At 34.4% G+C, this 23,687-nt stretch overlaps 2 protein-coding genes and 1 pseudogene across 6 annotated transcripts; 1 reads left to right on the top strand and 2 right to left on the bottom strand.

Moving 5' to 3' along the window:
- Window positions 1–429: 429 nt before the first annotated feature.
- On the bottom strand, window positions 430–3,220 carry LOC104785531 (serine/threonine-protein kinase-like protein CCR2 pseudogene; annotated as a pseudogene). The gene has a single exon (XR_015598320.1). The product of XR_015598320.1 is annotated as a serine/threonine-protein kinase-like protein CCR2 pseudogene (transcript).
- Window positions 3,221–8,441: 5,221 nt separating this feature from the next.
- On the top strand, window positions 8,442–15,166 carry LOC104785530 (uncharacterized). 3 transcript variants are annotated; one of them, XR_015598323.1, is made up of 16 exons: window positions 8,442–9,074; window positions 9,687–9,862; window positions 9,972–10,113; window positions 10,239–10,291; window positions 10,498–10,641; window positions 10,727–10,831; window positions 10,917–11,042; window positions 11,278–11,475; window positions 11,750–11,856; window positions 11,946–12,108; window positions 12,224–12,289; window positions 12,829–12,922; window positions 13,316–13,428; window positions 13,691–13,757; window positions 14,157–14,310; window positions 14,559–15,166. XR_015598323.1 is itself a non-coding variant. In XM_010510761.3 (16 exons), exons 1-16 carry the CDS (start codon window positions 8,735–8,737, stop codon window positions 14,961–14,963), a joined length of 2,457 nt encoding a protein of 818 aa, XP_010509063.1. In that variant the 5' UTR covers window positions 8,445–8,734; the 3' UTR covers window positions 14,964–15,166. The 3 variants fall into 3 exon arrangements, 2 of the variants coding, with proteins under 2 accessions (XP_010509063.1, XP_087369246.1); XM_010510761.3 differs by having other exon boundaries at window positions 8,445–9,074; window positions 13,687–13,757; XM_087513120.1 differs by lacking the exons at window positions 14,157–14,310; window positions 14,559–15,166 and having other exon boundaries at window positions 8,524–9,074; window positions 13,691–13,758.
- A 1,269-nt stretch (window positions 15,167–16,435) lies between these two features.
- LOC104785528 (MLO-like protein 12) lies at window positions 16,436–20,360 on the bottom strand. Of its 2 annotated transcripts, XM_010510760.3 has the most exons (15): window positions 20,068–20,360; window positions 19,846–19,903; window positions 19,488–19,732; window positions 19,294–19,410; window positions 19,147–19,207; window positions 18,661–18,749; window positions 18,490–18,564; window positions 18,303–18,397; window positions 18,132–18,181; window positions 17,995–18,035; window positions 17,719–17,892; window positions 17,572–17,607; window positions 17,415–17,482; window positions 17,269–17,329; window positions 16,436–17,073 (listed from the first exon to the last, which is right to left on the bottom strand). In XM_010510760.3, exons 1-15 carry the CDS (start codon window positions 20,182–20,184, stop codon window positions 16,630–16,632), a joined length of 1,731 nt encoding a protein of 576 aa, XP_010509062.1. In that variant the 5' UTR covers window positions 20,185–20,360; the 3' UTR covers window positions 16,436–16,629. The 2 variants fall into 2 exon arrangements, with proteins under 2 accessions (XP_010509062.1, XP_087369244.1); XM_087513118.1 differs by having other exon boundaries at window positions 17,572–17,892; window positions 20,068–20,279.
- Window positions 20,361–23,687: the final 3,327 nt, after the last annotated feature.

Raw genomic sequence — 23,687 nt, 5'->3', positions numbered from 1 at the left:
CAATAACGAGGTTAAAAATGAACGAATACCTTTTAAAAAGTGAAATAATTGAATTTGCATTTTAATTTTGACTGATAAATAAAAGAAATATTCACAAAACATTTAATTTTGAAACTTTATAAAAACTCTTTTAGTCAACTTTCCATTTATACAACCAAAGTGGAGTGAACTGAATAAATTTGGTTTTCAACTGAAATTAAACCATATTTATCTATAAAAAAAAACTATTAACCCGGTTTAACCAAACTGATGTAACAAAAATCGAACCATTAAACTCTCGCAAGATCCTCCTAAATATTCCATGGTTCGAGTATGTTTACATTTTGATCATTATAAAACGGAAGAGACTTTGAACATTAGTCTGCAACTGCAAGTGCAAAATCTAACCAGTAAAACACTTACTTTAGACCTATACTTTCTGATTGCATATGACAAACAAATCTGTGGGTTTATTACTTTGATAACCAATTATTTTACAATTTGTAACGAGTAAAAAAAAAAATACAATGCTGAAAATATTTTCACATTTTGAGAGGCTATAGCAAACTTAAAAAGTGAGTCCAGACTTGACTATGAGATCAAGAAAACTCAGAAGATTTCTGATATTAGGTCTTTCATTGGGATTCTCCCTCACAGCAAGCTCAGCTAGTTCAGCCAATTTAAGCAAAGGCTCTACATTTCTTGGCAAACCAATGTTCCTATCGATAATCGCAGCTGCTTTCCCTTTTCTGATCAAAGGAACCGCCCATTCCGCAATCCCGGGAGGATCAGACTCTCTATCAATAGCTTTCCGCCCGCTTAGTATCTCAAGAAGCACAATACCAAAGTCATACACATCACCTTCTCTATCACTATTGCTTGAATCCCTTTCGTTCGAGCTTACCAATCCGAAATCCGCAATTCTTGCACACATTTCACCGTCCAACAAGATGTTTGACGTTTTCACATCTCTGTGGATTATAGGAGGATCTACTTCGTTGTGTAAGTAATCAAGTCCTCTTGCAGCTTGCAACATGATCTTCAGTCTCATGCTCCAATCTAATTGCGAAAGATCACCATGTAGATGATCATGAAGCGTACCGTGCGGCATGTACTCATAAACCAAAAGCCGTTCTCCCATCTCCGAGCAGTAACCTAACAAATTCACAATATTGTTGTGTCTGATTTTGCAAAGAATCTCTAGCTCGGACTCAAAACCTCGGTTGTTAGAGTGGATGATCGTTGCAGCATTCGCTCTCTTGACAGCAACATGTACACCATCAGACAAAACAGCTTTGTATACAAACCCGAAGCTACCTCTTCCAAGCTCGTTGAACTCTTTAAACCCGTGAGTCGCGTCTTTAAGCTCCGAGAGACGGAAGAGTTTAGTTTCGCCGAGAGATACAGCGGTTGGTAGATTAACCGACTGAGGAGCCGGATCAGGATCAGCTTCGACAGAGTTTTTATCAAAACAGAGACAACAAGTCATTTTGCTTCTCTCTTCATCATCTCTTTTACTACCTTTCGTCATCTTTGGTATAAAAGACAAACCAATCAACATCACCAAGAAACCTAAAACAGAACACCCTATAATGATCACCAATCTCCGTACCTCTCTCTGCTCTTTCTGCTCGTGCGTCTTCGACTTCGCAGCTCGCATCTTACAGATACCGTAACAAGAACTGTTCTGACATAACGAACAAGGAGTACAGACTCGATCCGCGTTTGGATTACAAGTACTAGAAGGGAAATAGCCTTCCAAGCAACTGATCCCACATCGTAAACATATATTTAGGTTATGAAACGAGCACAAGCTAGTGAGCTCAGATTCTTTCAAGATACTTGCGTTGAAAGCAAACGAACCATCACCACAATTACCACGAGGAGAACACACCCCGGGGCTGCATAGCTCCAGAGGAGGACTATAATCAGGTTTCGAAGAATCATGAACTCTCCAACAATCAAGAACCAAATCAAGCTCCCTAACACCACAAGTTGTTGAATCAGAAGACGAAATCGCCACAAACCCTGAAGTATTAGGAGCTGATGATGGTGATGTTAGGTTTCTTCCCCAACACTCAACTCCATGATCATCCTCACGTATACCACAATAATGATTAGCACCAGCTGAAAGAGCTATAAACCGAGGCCGGTTCGGTAACGTACCAAACTCTGTTTCATCACCAAAGCATTGGAGTTGACCTGAATCTTTAGAGACACCACAAACAGAGTTCCTCCCAGAAGCCAAAACCTCGAACTCTTCATTATTGGAGAAACCTAAACCGTTTGATTTTGGTCCCCAACAAACCAAGTCTCCATCTTTAGTAACACCACAAGTAAACCCATCTCCAGAAACAATCTTACGAAACATGAGACTATCTATGTAAGGACTATGAAACGAAGAGTTCCAAAGAAGACCAGATTTGAAATTGGTGCTATCACTATACTCCCAGCAATGAACAGGACCATAATCAGGACCTGAATAGTACAATCCACTAATAGCACAAACATGGTTGTTACCAGAAGCGATCTGAGAGTAAGAATTATACTGAAAAGCTCGAGGAACGAGATTCTCAGAAGGATCTTGAAGGTTCCAGCAGAAAGCACGCGAAGTGTTCGACGTAATGGCGCAGAGAAAGCCTTCACCACCTGAGAGAGAAGTCATGGGAGGAGAATAACCGGAGATTTCACTGGGGGACCGGTTTAGTGATCGGTTAGTGTTTCCTCTGTCCCAACAGATGACTTCTTGCTTCCCGCTAGCGTCAATGGCGCAGAAGAATCCGTTTTCGCCAAAAGCTGCGGCGATTGTTCCCGTTGAGCCATACCCTGAAACAGTAGTGATGATGAGTGATGATGAGATGAAGAAGAAGAAGAAGAAGAAGATGTGGGAATTGGGTTGCATTTTTTTGAGGTTAATGGGTTTGATGATGAAAGTTGTGGTGGTGAGATGATGATGATTGTGATTGTGAAGGCTGTGGAAGAATCGATCTGAGTAGACATGTTAATGAATACAGAGTTCTTTGGTTTTGTCTTTTTTTTTTTTTTTTTATAATTAAAGAATAAAAATAATAATGGAAGTGAGCTGTTTATGTCTGCTGGGGGAAGAAGGTTCATTGGAGAGAGACAATCAAGTTTACAACTTGGTCAGGTTGATCGAACTTACCAATCCAAGAAAATTTTATAACTTACTAACCAGTTTCTGTACGGACAGTTAACTGTGTGAGGGGATCAGCTCTGTGTCTATGTCATTGGAAATGACGACGATGCATAAACAAATATTTTTATATATACCCAAAAACAGTAATCCTATAAATTAACTGTAATTTATTACTCCCTCCGTTTCACAAAGAGTGTCATTCTGGAGATTTTTCTTTGTTTCACAAAGACTGTCATTTTACAATTCCAATGCAGTATTTTATATTTTCAATGCATCTTTTACCTTAGATTTCCTTGTTTTACCCTTAATTATAACTAAAATAGTCTATTAAAAACTTATTAAATAAGGGCATATATGTATATTTCAATGTTTTCTTAATTTGTGTGAAAAGTGTCAGAGTGACACTCTTTGTGAAACGGAGGGAGTATTTTTTATAGATAGCGTTACATATTAGGCATGTAGGCTAACACAGTATGATAATTATACTATAATGGCACACATTAAATTGTTTTATCAATGTAAAATATGGAGATGAATATAAGTAGTACTATATAACAACTATATATAGACAGAACTTAACCTTTTACCAAAAAAAAAAGAAACTGTATAGTCAGAACTTTTTAAGTTTTAACATGGCGGAAAAACAAAGGATTAATTATAGAATTAGGCATTTTTTTCCAGAATTTTATCGATTTAGGAACTATAGTCCATACTTGCACAAATAGGCATTTATATTCAACAAAAATTACCAAATTGCCCATCCTCAATAAACGCTCAATTCTCTGTTCGACGTTCTCTCTTCCTCTCTCTCCTGCCCATGAGCCTGTCTTTTTCTTCTTCTGATCTGAAATCTCTTCAATTTGATTTTCTTCTGATTCTTAAATCTCTCCGACGATGGTTTGTGAATATGGTCCACTTATGGTTTAATTAGTGATGAGATCAGATGAACAACAATATGGTGATGATGATTCGGTTGCCCAAATTTAGTGTCAATTTTTAGATGCGATTGGAAGTTTTATTCGATTAATCTTTATAATTAGAGCCCTTGGGTTCACAAGATAGTATCTTCTTAGGGTTTAGTTTTCTTCATCTAAAACAAACAGATTGAATCTATTGAAATCTTTGGATCTGAGATGGTATTGGCGAAGCGATTTTTTTTTTGGGGCGAAGGAATTGGTGTTGTTAGTGACGGAGATGGTGTTGATCGATGGAGCACGGTCGTGAGAAGAAGCCATGGTTGTGGTGAAAAGGAAGCGCTGGTTTTATTTTTGTCTTCCTCTGATTTTGATCGGCGAAGGAGAGATGGTTGGGTGAAGAGACAGAGGGCAAAAAAGTCATTTTCCTTCTCAAAAAATGCCTAATCACGCAAGTACGGGTAAAAATGCTTTATTTCAAAGTTTTAACTCACAAAATACCTAATTCTATAAATATCCCAAAAACAAACTTCTAACAGTAGATTTATTTTATTCCCAAAGTATTTAGTCATCATATAAGAAAATTTTGATACAGGTCAAATTGACTAACCATGTATGAAATATAGTACGTAATAATCGCTAGTGGTATATTACGTAAAATATTTCAGTTAACTCGTAACACATAATTATTATACGTTAACTTTTTTGTCCCTGGGAGCGAAGTACAAGTAATTAGCTAGTTGGATGCTTGCTTTTTCTTAATTTCGTTCTAAAAACTTACAAGCAAGACAGAAAAAAACTTGGGTTTCTGAGCAAACCAAGACAATTAAGATTTAGAGAAAAGAAATAGAAGTGGTGTCGTGCAAATTAGAGTACGGTCAAAGGGGTTAATAGTTGACTTTGCATTTAATCATAAGTTCGAAAAGCACATGCATGCCTTTCTCCACGTGATATTAGCTTAAACAGTGCCGTTAATTATAATATCCATCCATCATACCAATTTCTTGTTGTCAACATCAGTAGTATCTCATTAATTCCCCTATATATCTCTATGCAAAAGACTCGAAATCTCATTCTTCAATTTAATAGTGAATCCTTTAACCACTAGATCACATTAGTTTTTCTTAAATCTATGCATATGAAAAGGATATTTATATGAGAAACCTAAAACATTACTAGCTAGTGGCAAGAAAACCAGAATATTACTCAACATGTTCATAATAAATTCACAATAACCACACATTACTATACTGGTCAACAATTCTAAAATATACTAATACGTTGCCTGAAGTCACATTTTCAATTAATAAAATTGTTTAGTGTATATAGTAATGATATCAACCACAATTTTTGTGAATAATTAATAATGTTGGTGAGAGTTCCGAATTTACCGTGAAAACGCGCCAAACGTGGTTACTGTTCACACTCGGATTAAAAAAACGTAATTAATAATGCAACGTCAAGTCTCCGATTATGTGTTTAATCAAGGATATTCTGTACATTAAACTCCAACTATAAACTACGTAATATACCATGTGAACATTGAATTAAAGAATTAAACAAAATCAAGTGTTGGGATAATAATAATAGAAGAGAAGATCTCTCGCACAAAGGATCACACCAGATTTAATTAGGGCAAAACTTGAAAAAGAAAACACAGTGTTTGGAAGGGAGAGAACATCGGCCTGTGTTAAGTGGGTCAAGTAGATACTGTCTTCTCTGTCTTTTACTCCAAATCATATACGTTTACATTGATACATATCATAAAAATTTGATATAATACACATAATACAGCCACTTGTCGATCTTATTTTTTGTTGTCAGCATTGAATTACAGGTTGTTCTTACACATTTTTAATTTAAAAATATCTTTACTAAATCACTAAAACACAAATAAAATTCTCTATTATTAAGAACGAAGCTGCTTCTCTCTTGGTTTATTTATTGTATCGAAAAAATACTAAATGCCACTTGTCGAAGGAAGGTCGAAGATTGGGATCGGAGTAGATGGCTGGATTGAGTTTCGTTTCCCCTTCACTTTGATACGCGATTTCTCTTTCCATAGATTACTGATTCACAAATCACAATCAATATTCCGATGCTGTAAGCAAGTGGAGTTTGTATACAAACAATTTACTATAAACATTAATTTTAACCATATATAAAATTTCACTTATGCTTGTGGATGTTTTTTCTCTCACTTTTAGATATGTACAAAACCGAGTTTTATATGACCGACCAATCAAACCTAATTGGTTAGTATAGAGTAACTCACATTCTTCAGCTACAATTTTTAGAGATATATATTTGGCTATAATGCTTTCCACAGTTACATGCATGTTGGTCTCACGTTTTCCCTCAAAAGACCCCCTTCTTTCCTCCCTTTTAATGGGTTAATCTTGGTTGCCTTATTTCCTACTAACACATTTGATACATGGATTTGTAATATTTGCTTCAAATCACATATTCCTCTTTGGAAAAGAAAAAAAATCAAGACGTAACAGACTAAGAATGCATATAGACAAAAACTTGTATACTCATCAGCTATTCAATCAAAGAAATTCAATTAAACTACAAAAGTTCAGAAAATTAATAAAATATAGAACAGAGGATTTTATGTTGGTCTCTCCCAATCCATCCCATTCCACCGTGTCAGCTGCTCTCCTTCCAGGCTGCATCCCCCTCTATTTGATTTCCCACTTATGTCTATGAATCGGTACCATCATGTTCTTCAACAAAAAACAGCGACAACGAAGTCGATGTGGTGAAACAAGTGATGATAATATCTCACCTTTTGATGTTCTCTTCTTTATAATTCAACTAAAATTTTTAAAAACTTTATTTACAAAAAAATGTAAACTAACCTGGATCATGAACATCTAATGGACATCCTACCAAAAAAAAAAAAATTAACATTTATACCATGTTTGTTAGAAAATATAAATAGGTTAAAATAAAAACATATATAAAATTATAATTATACCATGTTTGTTAAAAATATTTGGCTTATCCGTAGCTCTAGCATCACTGCATATCATCATGCCTCTCGTATCTTGGTTTTGGTTTTTCCAGAAAGTCAAAAAATAAAATCTGTACATTGAGAATCAAAAACATTAGCCATTCAAAAAATATGGCACACGTACTTAATAACATTAGCCATGCAAAAACATGAAAATCGGAAAGGCTAAAAATTTTAAAGAGACTAAAAATTAACAAGACTAAGATTAATGTATGAAGTTAATAGTGTCGACTAACAATAATAATAATCTAACCGAAAAACACTACAGGTCATTCGCAGCAAAAATATTAAATTACCTTGAATTAGAGATTTATGCTTGAAAGTTAAAAAACACTTCAATAATACAATTCTTTAATACTCAGAAAACAATTTTTCGAAACTTGCTTATGTAGCCAAGAAAAGTTTATATATAATAAACAAAGAGGTGTAAGACATAGATGTGTGAAATGTAAAGGTGTAAAAATTAATAGATGTGAAACATGGAGGTACAACAAAGAGGTGTAACACATATAGGTGTGAAATTAAAAGGTGTAAAAATTAATGGATGTGATTTTTGAAACCAGGAGGTACAACAAAGAGATGCAAAGACTAAGAGGTGTGATTTAAAAGGTGTAAAAATTAATGGATGTGATTTTTGAAACCAGGAAGTACAACAAAGAGATGCAAAGACTAAGAAGTGTGATTTAAAAGGTGTAAAAATTAATGGATGTGATTTTTGAAACTAGGAGGTACAACAAAGAGATGCAAAGACTAAGATGTGTGATTTTTGAAAGATGGGATGCGATGAGAAGACATGATTAATAATTTTAAACTGTTGGACTAAAACTAGAACTAATCTCATCCGTTGGATTAAAAGTTGACAAAAAAAAGTGGGTTTGCTATTATATATAGATATCTAACAGTTGATTTCACACATCGGTGGGTTTGTGTCCGGTCGTCACGGGACTAGTTAGAAGAATCGTAGGTTTTGTAGGGTAAACATACCGCAGATTGCAGTCTGTAGAAGTCATTGTTTCATGCATATTGCAGACCAGACCGTGAACCTTTATATTTGCTCAAATAATTAAAAAAACTTACAGAATATATTGTCTATATATGCTATCAATACATCATACTACTATATTTTAACTTCGATAAACGATAAACAATTTAAGACATATATATAGCCTATAAATAAATTTTTTCGATTTGTCTTGTTTGTGAATGTCCAACATAGATCATATCAAAGTACGTTTTGTAATTTTGTCTGTTTGGAATAGTTAGGAATCCTAACTTAGTTTATTGTACTTTTGTATAGTTTATGAGTGGATTATATTCGATATGTGATCCTTTTTATAAGTATAAAAAAGATTGGGCCGCTAGGCCCGATACTACCGTGCCGGTGATACTCTATACTGTTTTTTTTTTTTTTTTAACCATTTATTAATGTTGATTTTCTTACCGCTTTGTTTTCTGTTTTTACCAAATCGGTAAAACCTTATCACGCTGACGTGGATCACTCCTCTCCGCCACAAAATATTAAAACTGGCAAAAAAAGAACAAAGTCAGTCGTAAAAGCTTTAGCGGACGGCACTCTCACTATCTCCATCGCCTCCGCTCCGATAACTCTCTGATGTCTCATCGATTTCACAATTCTAACTAAAACTCGTTTTTCTCCGATCAAACATGGCATCGGTATCTCCATCTCCGTCTTGTTCAACTATACCCACATCAGTTCGACGCTCGTCTCGATCACCTTTCGCCGTTGCTGAATTGAGGCGATTGAAACAGAGAAGAGCTATACCACCTGTGTCCGTAGGTCTCGGACACTTCGGCGATGTCGTGCGCAGTGACTTCGATTTCCTGAAGAACAAAATCGGAATCGGACTCCGGTGGGCGAACGAAGCTTTCCGAGTACCGGAAGTGACCAAATCCGCTGAGGAGTTGTTTTGGCTTCGGCATCTTGAGGATCATCGTGCTTCTATGAATTCTGAGAAACAATCTTGGCCTCAACCTTCATACTCAGGTTTGATTTTTCGATTTTGGTAGTCATGATTTTTAATTTGTTGCCTGACTCGATCAGAACAATGCTTTGATAGTAGATATCTGAGTTGTGTTTGATGCATTGCACGAGGTAGTAGTCTTATGATAGAGTAAAGCTTTTTTATAAACAAAGTAGAGAAATATTAGCTTCTTAGAGATGTTGGAATGGTGACTGTGGTTATAAAGTTGAGAGCTTTAGGTTGGAATATTAGGGGAAGTCGATTACTGTCAATCAAAATGCCTTTTGCTATCGATTTAATGGTTTTCATATAGATTGGAGCAAATGTGATAGGAATATAACAGCTGACAGATGAATGTAGGCGTCAGCTTATACAGCTTTCTTTGTATAGTTTAGGCTAATTTAATTTGGTTTCACTTTCTGTTTCTGAGAACTGCCTACAATCTCATTATCATCATTGAAATAACCAGCCTACTCATCTGTTGCAATGTATATTACACTAAAGAGGCGACAATGCCATTCTTGTAACTATTGGTTTCCCTTATCTGTGGCCCCATTCCTCATGTATTTGTATTTTTTATTTTTATTTACTGTTAGTGGTGATCATTTGCTGATGCAGTTCCAATGGTTTGGTAGGGCTCTCTGGGGTGGACTTGTTCATGGCTGATGTCAAAGCTTTAGAGGCATATGCTGGTTACTTTTACTGTCTTTCTAAGATGTGGTCAAAACCACTTCCTGAAGTTTATGATTCGCAAGCTGTTGCAGATTACTTTAATTGCAGGCCGCATGTCGTTGCCTTAAGACTTCTGGAGGTATCTGTTAGAAGTTTTGGTTGATATATCAACAACACACATAAATATTCTTGCTTTTTCTTGAGCAACATATATGGTGGAAGTGATTTTAATTGGTTGTAATGTATAGGTATTTTCCGCGTTCATGATTGCTGCCATCAGATTACGAACATCAGCTTCAGACAAAGGAAAAGATTTAGAAGCTTCAGAGCAGAATTTTGGGATGGTGTTGAAAGAAACCATGCTACGTTTGGGCCCTACTTTTATCAAAGGTCTGGCTATTTGCCTATTATTTTGAAGTATGAAACTATACATCAGTCACCATTTACATTTAGAGCCATATATTACGTACTATGCTCTGTTGCAAATGATAGTTCCCTTTCTTCTTCTTGTCCAGTTGGTCAATCGCTTTCCACGAGGCCAGATATCATTGGGACCGAAATCTCCAAGGTCAGATAGAAATTATGTTCGCACATGTCTTAATCTCTTAGCTTCTTATTGTCAGTTGTATTACTTTGTAGGGTTAATGTAATGTCTTGCAAGTTCATGTTTCCATGGTTCTTTCTCTGTTCTGCATGCCACATTTGGTTTAGTAATGCAGCTGTCTGACTAATTTGGTTTTTATGTTTTAACTTGGTTATGATTTGATACTGCAGGCACTATCTGAACTGCATGACCAAATCCCTCCCTTTCCCTGGTCTGAGGCTGTAAAAATCATTGAAGAGGAATTAGGTGGTCCTGTCGAATCATTCTTTAGCCAGTTTTCTCAAGAAACTGTAGCAGCAGCATCCTTTGGTCAGGTATTTACTCTGGTTTTTATCTTACAAGAATCATATGAATCAGCAAGTAGGATGCAAGCCTAATACTTGATATGCTATTTTTTAGGTCTACCGAGGAAGGACTCTTGATGGTTCAGATGTTGCAGTGAAAGTTCAGCGTCCTGATCTAAGACATGCAGTGCTACGCGACGTTCACATTCTGCGACTTGGGGTTAGTGTGAAATCTACTAAGTAATGTCAAATCTATCTGCTTTAATCATGTCAAGTTATATGATATTTTCTTTGAATTGTTGCAGTTAGGTGTACTGAGAAAGATAGCAAAAAGAGAAAATGACATTCGTGTATATGCTGATGAGCTTGGAAAGGGTTTGGCTGGAGAACTGGACTTTACTTTAGAGGCTGCCAATGCCTCTGAATTTCGGGTACTGGAAATTATACTTTTTGTACCTTTAAAACATGTTGTGAAGAAACAAAAGTTAATGCTTTCTACTTCTCTGGATAGAGAAGTTGCTTTTGTTCCCTTTAATTATGATGTGCTCATTATCGGTCCACGCCTTAAATTCCAAATACTCTAATGTTTTCCCACACAATGTGATCCTGTTCTTACTAGTATCTTTTTCTTTCCTAATTTTTTTTGGTGTACGTTGTTTCTTGAAGGAAGCCCACGCACGATTTTCCTATATCCGGGTTCCAAAAGTTTATCAACATCTAACGCGCAAAAGAGTCTTGACCATGGAATGGATGGTCGGCGAAAGCCCAACCGATTTACTCTCAATATCTTCTAGTTACTCTGATCATGACCTTCAGAGTAATGAGAAACAAAAATCCGAAGCGAGAAGGCGTCTACTTGATCTGGTAGGTTAACATATGCTTTATAGTAATGGTATAACCTCCCGATATTCTATTTTTTAATGTTTATTAGTAAAGACGTGTAACTGTTTGTTTATTACATTACTTCAGTTGACTCAGTGAAAAAAAGTAGAACTAGTTTGCAGATGCCTTCAGTTGTTTGTATTGAACTGCATGTTCACGTTATTTGTTTTGATCCATGTTAATTTGTTAGTACCATTTTGCTTGAATATATATGATGTTCGAGTGGCTTAGATTTTCTTTCTAATTTTCATTGTAGGTGAACAAAGGGATAGAGGCAACTCTAGTCCAACTCCTTGATACCGGTATTTTGCATGCAGATCCACATCCTGGAAATCTCCGTTACACAACCTCAAGACAAATTGGGTATCTTTTGACCATCCTTCAGCATTACTCAACAAAATCTGAGTGTGACAAGATATCTTGATTTGATAACCATTTTTTTTTTGTGCAAGGTTTTTGGACTTCGGTTTAGTTTGTCGAATGCAAAAAAACCATCAGCTTGCCATGCTTGCAGCAATTGTTCATATCGTGAATAGCGATTGGGCCTTACTTGTTGAAGCGTTGATTGATATGGATATCATCACGCCAGGCATTAATACCCGTCGTTTTACTATGGTAAGTAAATAATTCCCTGGTGGCTCAAATACTGTATTTTCAATAAGAATATAGCTAAAAAATGCTGAAGAAGTTGCTATCCTCATATCTTATGATTCTTGAAAAAAAATTACAGGATCTGGAATATGCATTGGGAGAGGTTGAACTTAAAAACGGGATTCCTGATATCGAGTTCACCAAGGTGAGACATATATTTCAAAAACTGTTGTTAGTGTATCTAATTGACAGTTTACATACACATATTTACGTGGACCCTAAAAACACCTTAGTTGTTTATAAGCCTACCATAACGAAAAGGCTTAAAATCATCTAAGAGTTCGGAATGTGGAGGGCCCTTTAGCTCAACGAACAATGTTAGGGTAAGTAGCAGAACCTAAATGCCAGAACTTACAGGAATATGTCATAAATTTCGTTTCCATTAGAGAGGCAAATATGCTATACTTTTGACCTTTAATTATAGCACATGGTATACCTGATTAGAAGAGTTTTTTTTTTTCTTGTAGTTCTTTCACATTCTTCTCTGTGTTAGTATCCTTGTACCTAGGTACTTTAACTTGCAAGGATGCTAGGAAAATCCTTCTGCACTCATATGTTGGAGCAGATTTTATCTTGTAGCTCTTACATGGGAGAATGCAACCGATCTACAATTGTTATAGTTTATCTTCTTGATGAGTACCATTTCATTCGCTAATTTGTCTTCCAATCTTTCTAATTTTCAAGGTGCTTAGTAAAATAGTCAAAGTGGCCCTGAAGTATCAGCTACGCATGCCACCATACTTCACACTTGTCCTCCGTTCTCTTGCTTGCTTGGAAGGTACTTGTAATTGAATCCTTGGTTCATTGTTTGATTGGTTATCATGAAATAGAATACCATCAAAGCATGTTTTGAATATTTGAAGAACTTTTACCTTTTCAGCTGGTATCTGCATCTGCATTGATCGTGTATTACTTGATGGTCAATGTTAACTAATATTTTCTTAACGTGGTGCATGTTTGTTATATGGCTGTGATAGAAAAAAAAATGAATTCTGTCTAGGAAGTGATGTTAGATTATCATGGATGACAGTGTAGTCAGATAATTTCATTTGTCATCTCTTTCTAACCATGATTGGTTTCCATTACTTGGCATTTTGTATCATTCTTTTTGTTAGGCTTATATCCTAGTTCCGTTCATTTGTTATCAGCGTTTCTATTCATGTCTTACCAGGTCTGGCTGCAGCTGGAGATCCAAATTTTAAGACTTTTGAGGCTGCATACCCTTTTGTGGTTCAAAAACTCATCACGGAAAATTCAGCTGCAACAACGAAAATTCTTCATTCGGTATTACTCAGTTTCTAATGCGATTTATGTGACTTATTAGATTTCACAGCAAAATAAGATGGAAACTTTTTTATTTCACGTCCATAAAGCTATATTGCAGAGAATACTTTTATATCATTTCTAGTACATCTGGAAATTCAGTTACGAATCATTTCTGGACTTTGCACTTATTGATTTTCATTCGTTCATTGTGAAAGAAAGAGATTATATCTCTTAGGTAGACTGGATAAATTAATTAACTTCTGATGGTGTATGTAGGCAGTCCTTAACCGAAAGAAGGAATTCCGATGGGAAAGGGTTGCTCTTTTCCTGAGTAAAAGTTCTACAAGGTATAGTGAATGAGATTTTTGAATTATGTCTAGTTATCTTTTAGCTCTGCTGGATAAGTGGTTTGCTAGCTAATATGGCAAAGATGAGAACTTAAGTGTCCCTGGCTCTCTTCTAAGTTCCAAGTACTATGTCGAGCTTAGTAACAGAGAACCATAGTTAAATTGCAGAAGTATCAGATCAATATATTTTCGATTTGTGTGACTGGAATTTAGTTACAAGTAGTCAGATGACTCACTACAGTGGGCAAGTAATAGACATCTAAAGTAGCTTTGACTGCTAATGATTAGACATATTGAATGATCTTTACATGCAACTCCTGTCGTATTATATCCTCTTTTATAGTTCACTATCTTGTATTCTAGGTCTCTGTATAAGAAATTCTTTTGTACCTTCTGTAGGAAACAATCGCCACTGGTAACTTTATCAAGGGATGGAACTTCTGATGACAGTAGTTCCAATTTAACGGACAAAGATGCTGACAATGTAAGTTCGGTCTTGAGACTTTTGGCATCCAAAAACGGTGTGGTTCTTAGAAGACTCTTGATGGCTGCGGTTAGTTTCTACATTCTTAACGCTATTATTCCCGTCCTTTTGCCAGTTCTCTGGCCTCATAGATTAGTCTTTAACAACTTAAACAGGGAAGAAGTTACTTTTCTCGTTATGTCATCATATCTGTTATTATAAATGATGATATTTCCCCATGTTGGCTTTAATTTGTGGTTTTGAGTCGATTATCTTAATTTTGTGGAAATTGATCTTCAAATAATAAACTTGGGATGGTTCTCTGCTTCGATAAACAGAACGGAACTTCACTGATCCGGACATTTATGTCAAGAGAGGCACATGTCATCCGCCAGAAACTTTGCACGACGATTGCAAATACCATGTACCAATGGATGGTAGGAATCCTCGGAGTTCAATCCCTTAAATTCGTTTCTCTTCCAGACCCACCAGCATCTTCAGGAATCAATATTACAGTCAAAGACTTCAAGATTCTAATCAGCGACAAACGTGTTAGAGTGATACTAAGAAAGATACTGGAATCTGCAAAGAGGGACCGAGTCTTGATGCTCAGATTATGCTGGACTTCCTTTGTCATGTCTCTCACCACTACTGCTCTTGCTTGTCATCGGTTTGTGATCTCAGTCTCTGAAGGTTACATCAACTACTTATCTATGTCTGCTCCAGTCGCACTTCGTACCTGAACATCTCACAGAGACACAGGACCAGAGCATCTAATGTATATTCTTGTCAAGACCCAAACAAAGGGTTCCTTAGTAAGGGGGAGAGAGATTCCATAGAAAGACTAAAGATTTTAGTGTATAGAGTTGTACCATATCTAATACTATCAGACAATCATATCTTCCGATGCATAATGTTAAATATCATTTTCTCTGCTTCAAGAACACATAATAGAATGCTCTCCACCATTTTTAGCAACCCTTTTCCCTGCTTTAGAACCTTTAAAATGCAAGTGGGGCATTATAAGTTAACTAGATGAAAAATCTGTTTACTAGTATGATGATATAATATATCATAAACGTTTCGATCTTGGAGCTAGAAGCAAACATCATAAATTTGTTACAATGTTTACAATGAACTGATCTTGCTATATATGTTGACTACATATTAATTATTATTAAAAAAAAAATCTCTAAAGAATTAGCTACAAATTATACTACTCAAAATTGCCAACATTCTATAAAATCCACACCGCACGAGATCATTCTTTTGCTAAAACGCAAATTTGATGCATAAGTGTAGACATATGTATGATCTTTCATCTTTGTCACAGATGATTTATTTTCAAAAGGAAAGACAAATATTTGTCCAATCTTAAGGATAATGATAGATAATTCAACACTTTTTTTTTTTTTTTGTAGTTATTATATGATAAACAAATTCAAATAGTGTCAGTAAGGATCGTATGTGATCAGTCATAATCAAAAACTCTTCCTAAAACCTTGAAATTTTTTACCAATGATTTGTGCGGATTTAAAAATTGTTCTTGAGAATGGCATCGACGCAACTTGTGTGGATCGTTACTAAACTTGAGAAGCTTTCCAAGTCTGTTTCTGAGTTTTGAGACAATATTGATGTTTGGATTTGCATTTATGCAAAACTGGATGTCTGGATTCCATGAACCGTATTGGGTCATAGGATTTGGTTTAGCAGTGTTTTTTCACTGTATTTTTTTTTTTTTTTTTATTTGTTAATGGGTCTAATTTATGTTCAAACCTAATTTTTAAGTTTAAACTGGTCCAACAATTTTTTTTCTTTATTTTGGAAAAGCTTTTGTCAATACCACGGAGATCTTTTTCCTAATTATAAACAAATAAAAACACAAATCAGAAAATTATAAATTATGTAAATAATTTTATTAAAAATCCATAAATTGAAGTAATTATTATATATTTAATAACTATATATTGTGATATTAATATAAAATATTTTTTGAAAGACTTTAGTACGTTTCGGTCAAAAAAAAAAGATATTAGTACGTTTATAATTGGTAGAATAAAGCCTTCTAGTATACCTTTTTTCCCTTTTTTTGCATGTATTTACATTTTTTTTTATATAAGAATTCCGTAGAACACATAATAGAATGCTCTCCACCATTTGTAGCAATCCTTTTCTCTGCTTTAGAACCTTTAAAATGCAAGTGGGGCATTATAAGTTAACTAGATGAAAAATCTGTTTACTAGTATGATGATATAATGCATCATAAACGTTTTGACCTTGGAACTTACAGCAAAAAATCATTACAGAAAAAAAGAAAAGACAAAGAAATAAGAGAAGTGTTCATTCTCAAGATTATATCATTTACAAAGAATGAACAGGCGCATGTTAAAAAGTATAGTGAGGTTCCTATTACTTCTTGAACGTAAATTCAGGCATATCAACCTTGACGTGTTCAACAATCTGCATCTCTTCTCTAACAGGACTTGCAACGTCAGCTTGGGGTTGATGACTATTGCTGAATTCAGAATCTGTGATCTCACGCTGGTAAGAGTGATTCTGTGATTCAGGGTCGAAGAAATGATGATGGCCATGGCCATGGCCGCTAAAATCAGAGAATCTAGGAGGAGAAGGAGAGGCAGTAAAGCTGGTTTGTTGGTCCAGGCTGCGGTGATTATAGTTGTGGAGGAGATGCACCGGTGACATGCCATGTGTTGGCGTAGTAGGGCGGCTCGACTGAGGTGTGTTAGATCCCGAGTGTCCATGTTTCGTCTGTTTCTTGGCCGTGTGGTGCCATTTCTTCAATGCATTGGCTACCCTATCGTTGAATATGGTCGGCCTCATTGTAGTTCCCATCTGCAATCACATACATTTTAGTGCTAGAAAAATCCTAATCGAAAACCAATTAATTTTGAATTATCACGAAGTGGTTTTGATGATATGGAAACTTAATAAATCCGGATAATTTACATATTTCTATGGTTAAAGTTTGTAGCAAGCCCTTGATGGTTTCAAACATGACGTGTATCAATATAGATTTGTAAGTTGTACCTGAGTAACAAGAGCATATAGAGGTAGAGTGATGTAGCTGCATAGAACTTGTATTAATACCCTGCCGTAAACAACAAGAAGTTTATGTTAGCGTCCATAAGATGATATTTTAGGTACACTATATATAGTTGAGGAAGTTAACAAACCCCATGCTGATCCTAATTGCAATATCTTCGGTTTTGTGATGGAAGCAGTTTCTGAGTGTGAACTCGTACTGCAACATTAATTTTAAAACCATAATCATTCATTTGTTAAAATCATATTTAAAATTGGAAAAAAGAAGGTTAGACTGTTATTGCTTACAGTGCTCCAAACGAAGAAAGCCAGTTGAAATGCATTCTGTAAGAAGAGAAAATTACATAAAAGAGTTAAAAATACACAGATGAAAAACATAAGAAAAATGAGTAAATACATACATGTATAAGAGTAAATAAATAAACTAAAGTATACCGTGAAAAGAACCAAGTGAATGAGGAAGAGAATGAAACGAGGCCGACCAAACCAAAAGAGATCATCACCCGGTTCAACCACAGGGGCTCCTTTAACCACATCTCCTTTATCTTGAATCCTTAATCCTAACTTGGATATAATCATTTGAAGTTTTGCTCCTACTACCAATATCACCTTCAATTCACACCATCCAATATAATACAATTATTATTTGTTCACGCAACTACATAATTAATAAATTGAAGACTTTGAATTTAAAAAGTGTTTATTACTTACAAGCAAGGGGATGAAGGGCAGCCAAAGATATGAATTCCATCCTATTTTAATTTGAAAAAAAAAATTGATGTTAATAATTTTTCATTGTTACATAGTCTGCATAATAGCTTAAATGAAATGAAATGATAGAGACAAACCATGTGTATTGGTCAATAAGAATAAGACAGCAATGCACCATATCAGTGGACTGCATTCACACAAAGATGTGAACAAGTAAGTTAATCAGATGATATTTAATAGTATTGTGGAAGATTAAAATTATTGCAAAAACATTATTAATGATTTTTATTATAAATAAGGGACTGTACCTTATACCCACAACCACCTTGAAATCTTCTTCCAAAGATCTTTGAATGTATTTTTGGAAATCGAAACGAGCTGCACTTCCTGCCGGCAAATGCGCCTGCACCAGTTCAGCCATTAGATTAATTAAGTAATCACCAATTTAGAAGCAAAAAAACCTAGCTTAGAATTTTACTAATAATGATTACTTACCATAATAAAGCCATGTCTTAGTGTGAGATAATCCACTTTTGTCACTGATCCAAAGAACTGTCTGAAGAAACATGTCTGCATGCATGCCCCGATTTATCCATAAGTACTTTTGTTGTCAATTTTTAACCAAATTATAGAAAATATTAAAAATAAAGAAACGCGAAAACTTACAATCCAGAGGGTAAAGGAAGACTTGCTCCAAATGTTCAAATGTCTACGTCCGAACGATGTGTCTCTTGCAAATCTGAACCTCTCTGGATCTATAATAGATTAATAGTTAAATAAAACCCCCATTGAATTAAATAAATTAAATCAGATAGGACATAACGTACACATATAGTTATGTAAGAAAGAAAAAAAAATATGAGTCAAACAATAGGCGGTGTGTCATTGGATAGTCTTGGTTCTCTAAAAGTCTATGAAATATACAACTAATCATTGTAATAAACTAACTTGAGATATGGATGAATAAACAAATTCGACTGATACGCGATCATGATGTTAACGTTTCCCGAAGTCAACCACCGAAGAAAATATTTTATTTACTCTTTCTTTAAAAATTGATATTTTAACAAATGTATTTTGGTTTTCTTTGACTACAACCACAAAAAGAAACTCATATGGCGATCAGATGATGGGTGGTATGTATGAACATACCATTGGCATATTGGTACTCAATTGTTTTGGTCTCTCTCTCCCATGACTTCCATTTCTTCATCTGCATATTACATACCATATTTATATATCACAAAATTAAACACATACATTTGAACTTGTGCAAAGTGTATAGAGAAGATCATGTACCTTAGTCTTCCCCAAAGCATAGGTTATAATGCAGTAGAGAACATGAAAAACAGCGAGCACAAAGATGAATATATGCAGCTGGTGGATACCATAAGCAGATACTAATGCTACTTTCCCCTGGAAAAAATAAATAAATAATAAGATTCTAAACAAAAACTTGGAAATATTAGAGGGTCTAAAATAATAAAACATACTTTCGCTGCGCATTTGTCATAACCCTTGGTGGCTAAACTTCGGCGAGGACTATAAAAGTCGGTGGAGTCAAAGTCTTCAAGAATTTTGCGGCCATCGTCGACATAATCTTTACCGTATTTAGCGATTTCTTGTTCGTGGCTACAAGGATGCCAAGTTTTAGCAACTGTTTTTGGAATGCAAATTTGAGAGACTGGATCTTGCAATACCACCAATAGAAGCGAGATGAATCCCAGTAGCATCAATTCTATATTCATGACAAACCAGAAAATAAAAAGTTAGTTTGGGAACCAAGATAGAGAAAGATCATACTTTGTGTATATAAAAATTGGTCCTCCAATGACAGAAAAGTGAACTTGCCTGCTTTAACCTTTTCAAGAGCTTCATTTAAAGCTTTCTTGTGCTTCTTTTTAAACCACTACAGTAAGTCAGAATAGAAGAATGAAAATTTGATTGAAGTTGTGTAGTAATTAATTAATTTAATATGTACTTCATTATGCAAAAAGACTAGAGAAAGTAAGATTTGAATTGCATATATTTCTCCTAAAAATGGAAAAGTGAAGGAGAAATATATATACGTACGTGACTAATAAAGTGCAAGAAATATTCGATCAAGATGGAAATGAAAAGAAGAACGAAGCAAACAACAGCGATAGCCCATGTTGGTGTCTCCTCTAGTGATCGCTCTTTTATCGCCATCACTAGTACTCCAAAAGTCTAGTTTCTAAAATGGATTAGCTTTTAGGGTTTCACAAGTTTTATCTAATAAGGGGAAAAGAAGAAAATGATATAGCCATTTGTTTCGGTTATGTCTATATATATATATGTTACAAGAAAACAAGATGCGTTGTTATTTTTTCTCAAAGAGAATAAATGAAAGTCAAACAAGTGAAGGCCGCAATTATTTATTAGAAAAATAATGGAACGAAGACTTTTGACTAATTCAAAGATAACGAGTTGAGATGAAGTGGCCCAAGGAGACTGGTTACGCCGTGTGAACCTATGCTACCACTTCTTATCGCATACCACAAAACAAAATTTTCAATTTTAAATGTAGTTTTGTCAATCGGTCGTTTTGATAAAGACCGAAAACTTGTTCATGAGGCGCATTCATCATTATTTTATATATTTATGACTTGATAAAAGAAATAATTTTTGGGAGTTATTATAAATTTACTGAATGAAGTTAATGTAAAAATTCTTATAAGAAGAAAAAAGCTTATTGTATTGTGAAATTTATTCATGTAGATGAACCAGTTTATCTATTTATTTTTGGGGATAAAACAGCGGCCAAGCGTTAAGCGATGTGAAATTAGCTGTCATATAATAGTTTATATTCCATTCGTAGTTCTTATTAACTTGTATTGAAGAAGAAAAATAAAAGTTCTTATTTACTTGTTTAGCCAAAAAGTTACGTAATGAGTTCATTCTTATATGACAGCTGATGAAAACGTTAAACCGATTTTGGATTTTGATGGTTGCCTAACAATAAGTGATGTTTCTATGTCATACCAGGATTAAAACCTCCAAAGCGGTACATTCATTCTTTTGGAAAATTCACAAAATTCCAGTATGATAATGTATGTGTTGTACGTAATGTCGTGTGTTACAGGTTGGACGACTATTCATCCGGAGTCAGGACATAGTTAGGTATGTTGGTTGAAGATGGTAGACCATATATCATTGATAAGATGTTGAGATATTGATTTTCATAAATACTGTCACAGTATTGACAATACTAAAAATTAAACCATTAAAAACATAACCAAAAAGCTGTGATAAGGGACCCAAGCAACTAAGCAAGGTGGTCTAGTTATTCGATTGCTAAAAATTTTACGGTTACACTTTTTTCACAATCACACATATGCAGTTACGTTACCGATGAAGCTATGCAACTTTTTCTTCATATGACCAGATGAAATCGAAATTTTATCTTCAAGCGAGAAAAAAAACTTCGGATCAAATTCTATCTAAAGCGTGAGGTGAAACTTAATTATAGTGAAGTCAAACTTAACCAAAAGCTGGAACTGAAAGTACAAACATGGGTTTGTTTATTAAATTAAAAAAACGTACATCGGTTTGACTATGATAATAGTTTCTTAAAATAATCATAGGTCGATTAGTAATAATACTGGCTTTATGGAGCGGACTTGATACGCAAGGTGACTAAAGAAAGAAAACACTCACTAACGGAGTAACGGTATTTACGATTTATAATCATTAAAATCTTCTTTCTACTTTATTCCCATAAGGCTTTTTGATTCCAATCTCGATAGAATAATTACCAAATTAATACAATGGCCATGTTGTAATTTTGATATGACTATCCCACTAAATAGTACGTACTCATATTCTAACCATTTTTCTTTCTTTTTCTAAGTAAAATAGTAAACTAACACTAATACTACTATTCCATTTTTATTTATTCAGCGGTAAATTTTGGTATCTATATATATATAATAGTAAACCCACTTTTGGAGTCAACTTTAATCTAACGAGTGAGAATGTTTATATTATCTTATCTAACGGTTTATAATTATAAATAATTCTAACAGTTGCAAGTTTTTTTTTCAATGATCGTATTTATTCGTCATACCCCCATTTTATAAAAATCGTACCTATTAATTTTTACACATTTTTGTTTCACACCTCTTTATTTTTATATCTCTTTGTTTTTATATATATATAATTTTCTATGAACTTTAAAAAGATTTTTTGTTCTTTGAATATTATATTATTAATAATTTCATCCTTTGTTAATGATTTCAAAAGTTGCAAAGTTTCGATCCAACAATTGTGTTTCTTCGTCGCACCCCCAGCTTTCCATGTTGGCACCCGTTAGTTTTCACACCTTTTTGTTTTACACCTCTTTGTATATATAAAGTTACAATGTTTTGATCCAACAATTGTATATTTCTTTGTCGTATCCCTAGCTTTCAATGTTTGCACTTGTTAGTTTTTCCACCTTTTTGTTTTACACATTTTTATTTCACACCTCTTTGTTTTCACATCTCTTTGTTTTTATATATATACAGATTTTTATGGACTTTGAAAAGAAATTTTAATCTCTGAGTATTATTAATAATCTCACCTTTTGTTAATGGTCTCAAAAGTTGCAAAGTTTCGATCCAACAATTGTGTTTCTTCGTCGCACTCCCAGCTTTCCATGTTGGCACCTGTTAGTTTTTACACTTTTTTGTTTTACACCTCTTTGTTTATATAAAGTTGCAATGTTTTGATCCAACAATTGTTTTTCTTTGTCTTACACCCTAGCTTTCAATGTTTGCACTTGTTAGTTTTCACATATTTTTGTTTCACAGTTTTTTGTTTTCACACCTCTTTGTTTTTATATATATACAGATTTTTATGGACTTTGAAAATAATTTTTGTTCTTTGAGTATTATTAATGATCTTACCCTTTGTTAATCATCTCAAAAGTTGCAAAGTTTCGATCCAACAATTGTGTTTCTTGGTCGCACCCTAGCTTTTAATGTTGACACCCGTTAGTTTTCACACCTTTTTGTTTTGCACCTCTTTGTTTATATAAAGTTGCAATGTTTTGATCCAACAATTGTGTTTCTTCGTCTTACCCCTAACTTTAAATGTTTGCAATTGTTAGTTTTCGCACCTTTTGCGTTTCACACATTTTTGTTTCACATCTCTTTGTTTTCACACCACTTTGTTTTTATATATATACAGATTTTTATGAACTTTGAAAAGAGTTTTTGTTATCTGAGTATTATATTATTAATGTTCTCACCCTTTGTTAATGATCTCAAGAGTTGCAAAGTTTCGATCCAATAATTGTGTTTCTTCGTCGCACCCCCAGCTTTCCATGTTGGCACCCACTACTTTTTGTTTTACACCTCTTTGTTTATATAAAGTTGCAATGTTTTGATCCAACAATTGTATTTCTTCGTCGTTCCCCCTAGCTTTCAATGTTTGCACTTGTTAGTTTTCGCACTTTTTCACACATTTTTGTTTCACACCTCTTTGCTTTCAAACATCTTTGTTTTTGGTACCTGTTAATTTTTACACTTTTTTGTTTTACACCCTAGCTTTCAATGTTTGCACTTGTTAGTTTTCACATATTTTTGTTTCACAGTTTTTTGTTTTCACACCTCTTTGTTTTTATATATATACAGATTTTTATAGACTTTGAAAATAATTTTTGTTCTTTGAGTATTATTAATGATCTTACC

Source organism: Camelina sativa, chromosome 5 (genome assembly GCF_030686135.1).
Source record: "Camelina sativa cultivar CO46 ecotype springtype chromosome 5, ASM3068613v1".
In the NCBI taxonomy this organism is placed as follows: Eukaryota; Viridiplantae; Streptophyta; class Magnoliopsida; order Brassicales; family Brassicaceae; genus Camelina; species Camelina sativa.
Note: the sequence above shows the minus strand (reverse complement) of the source record. Positions and strands in the feature narration are given on the sequence as shown.

What these genes read in the sequence shown, in the direction of transcription:
- LOC104785530 (XM_010510761.3), top strand. Translation starts at nt 8,735, where the DNA reads ATGGCATCGGTATCTCCATCTCCGTCTTGTTCAACTATACCCACATCA. An exon ending in GCCTCAACCTTCATACTCAG is followed by an intron (nt 9,075 to 9,686) that starts GTTTGATTTTTC and finishes ATGGTTTGGTAG; the next exon opens with GGCTCTCTGGGGTGGACTTG. An exon ending in CTGATATCGAGTTCACCAAG is followed by an intron (nt 12,290 to 12,828) that starts GTGAGACATATA and finishes CTAATTTTCAAG; the next exon opens with GTGCTTAGTAAAATAGTCAA.
- LOC104785528 (XM_087513118.1), bottom strand. Translation starts at nt 20,184, where the DNA reads ATGGCGATAAAAGAGCGATCACTAGAGGAGACACCAACATGGGCTATC. An exon ending in CTTTCTTCGTTTGGAGCACT is followed by an intron (nt 17,483 to 17,571) that starts GTAAGCAATAAC and finishes TTAATGTTGCAG; the next exon opens with TACGAGTTCACACTCAGAAA. An exon ending in GCAATTAGGATCAGCATGGG is followed by an intron (nt 17,330 to 17,414) that starts GTTTGTTAACTT and finishes TGTTTACGGCAG; the next exon opens with GGTATTAATACAAGTTCTAT.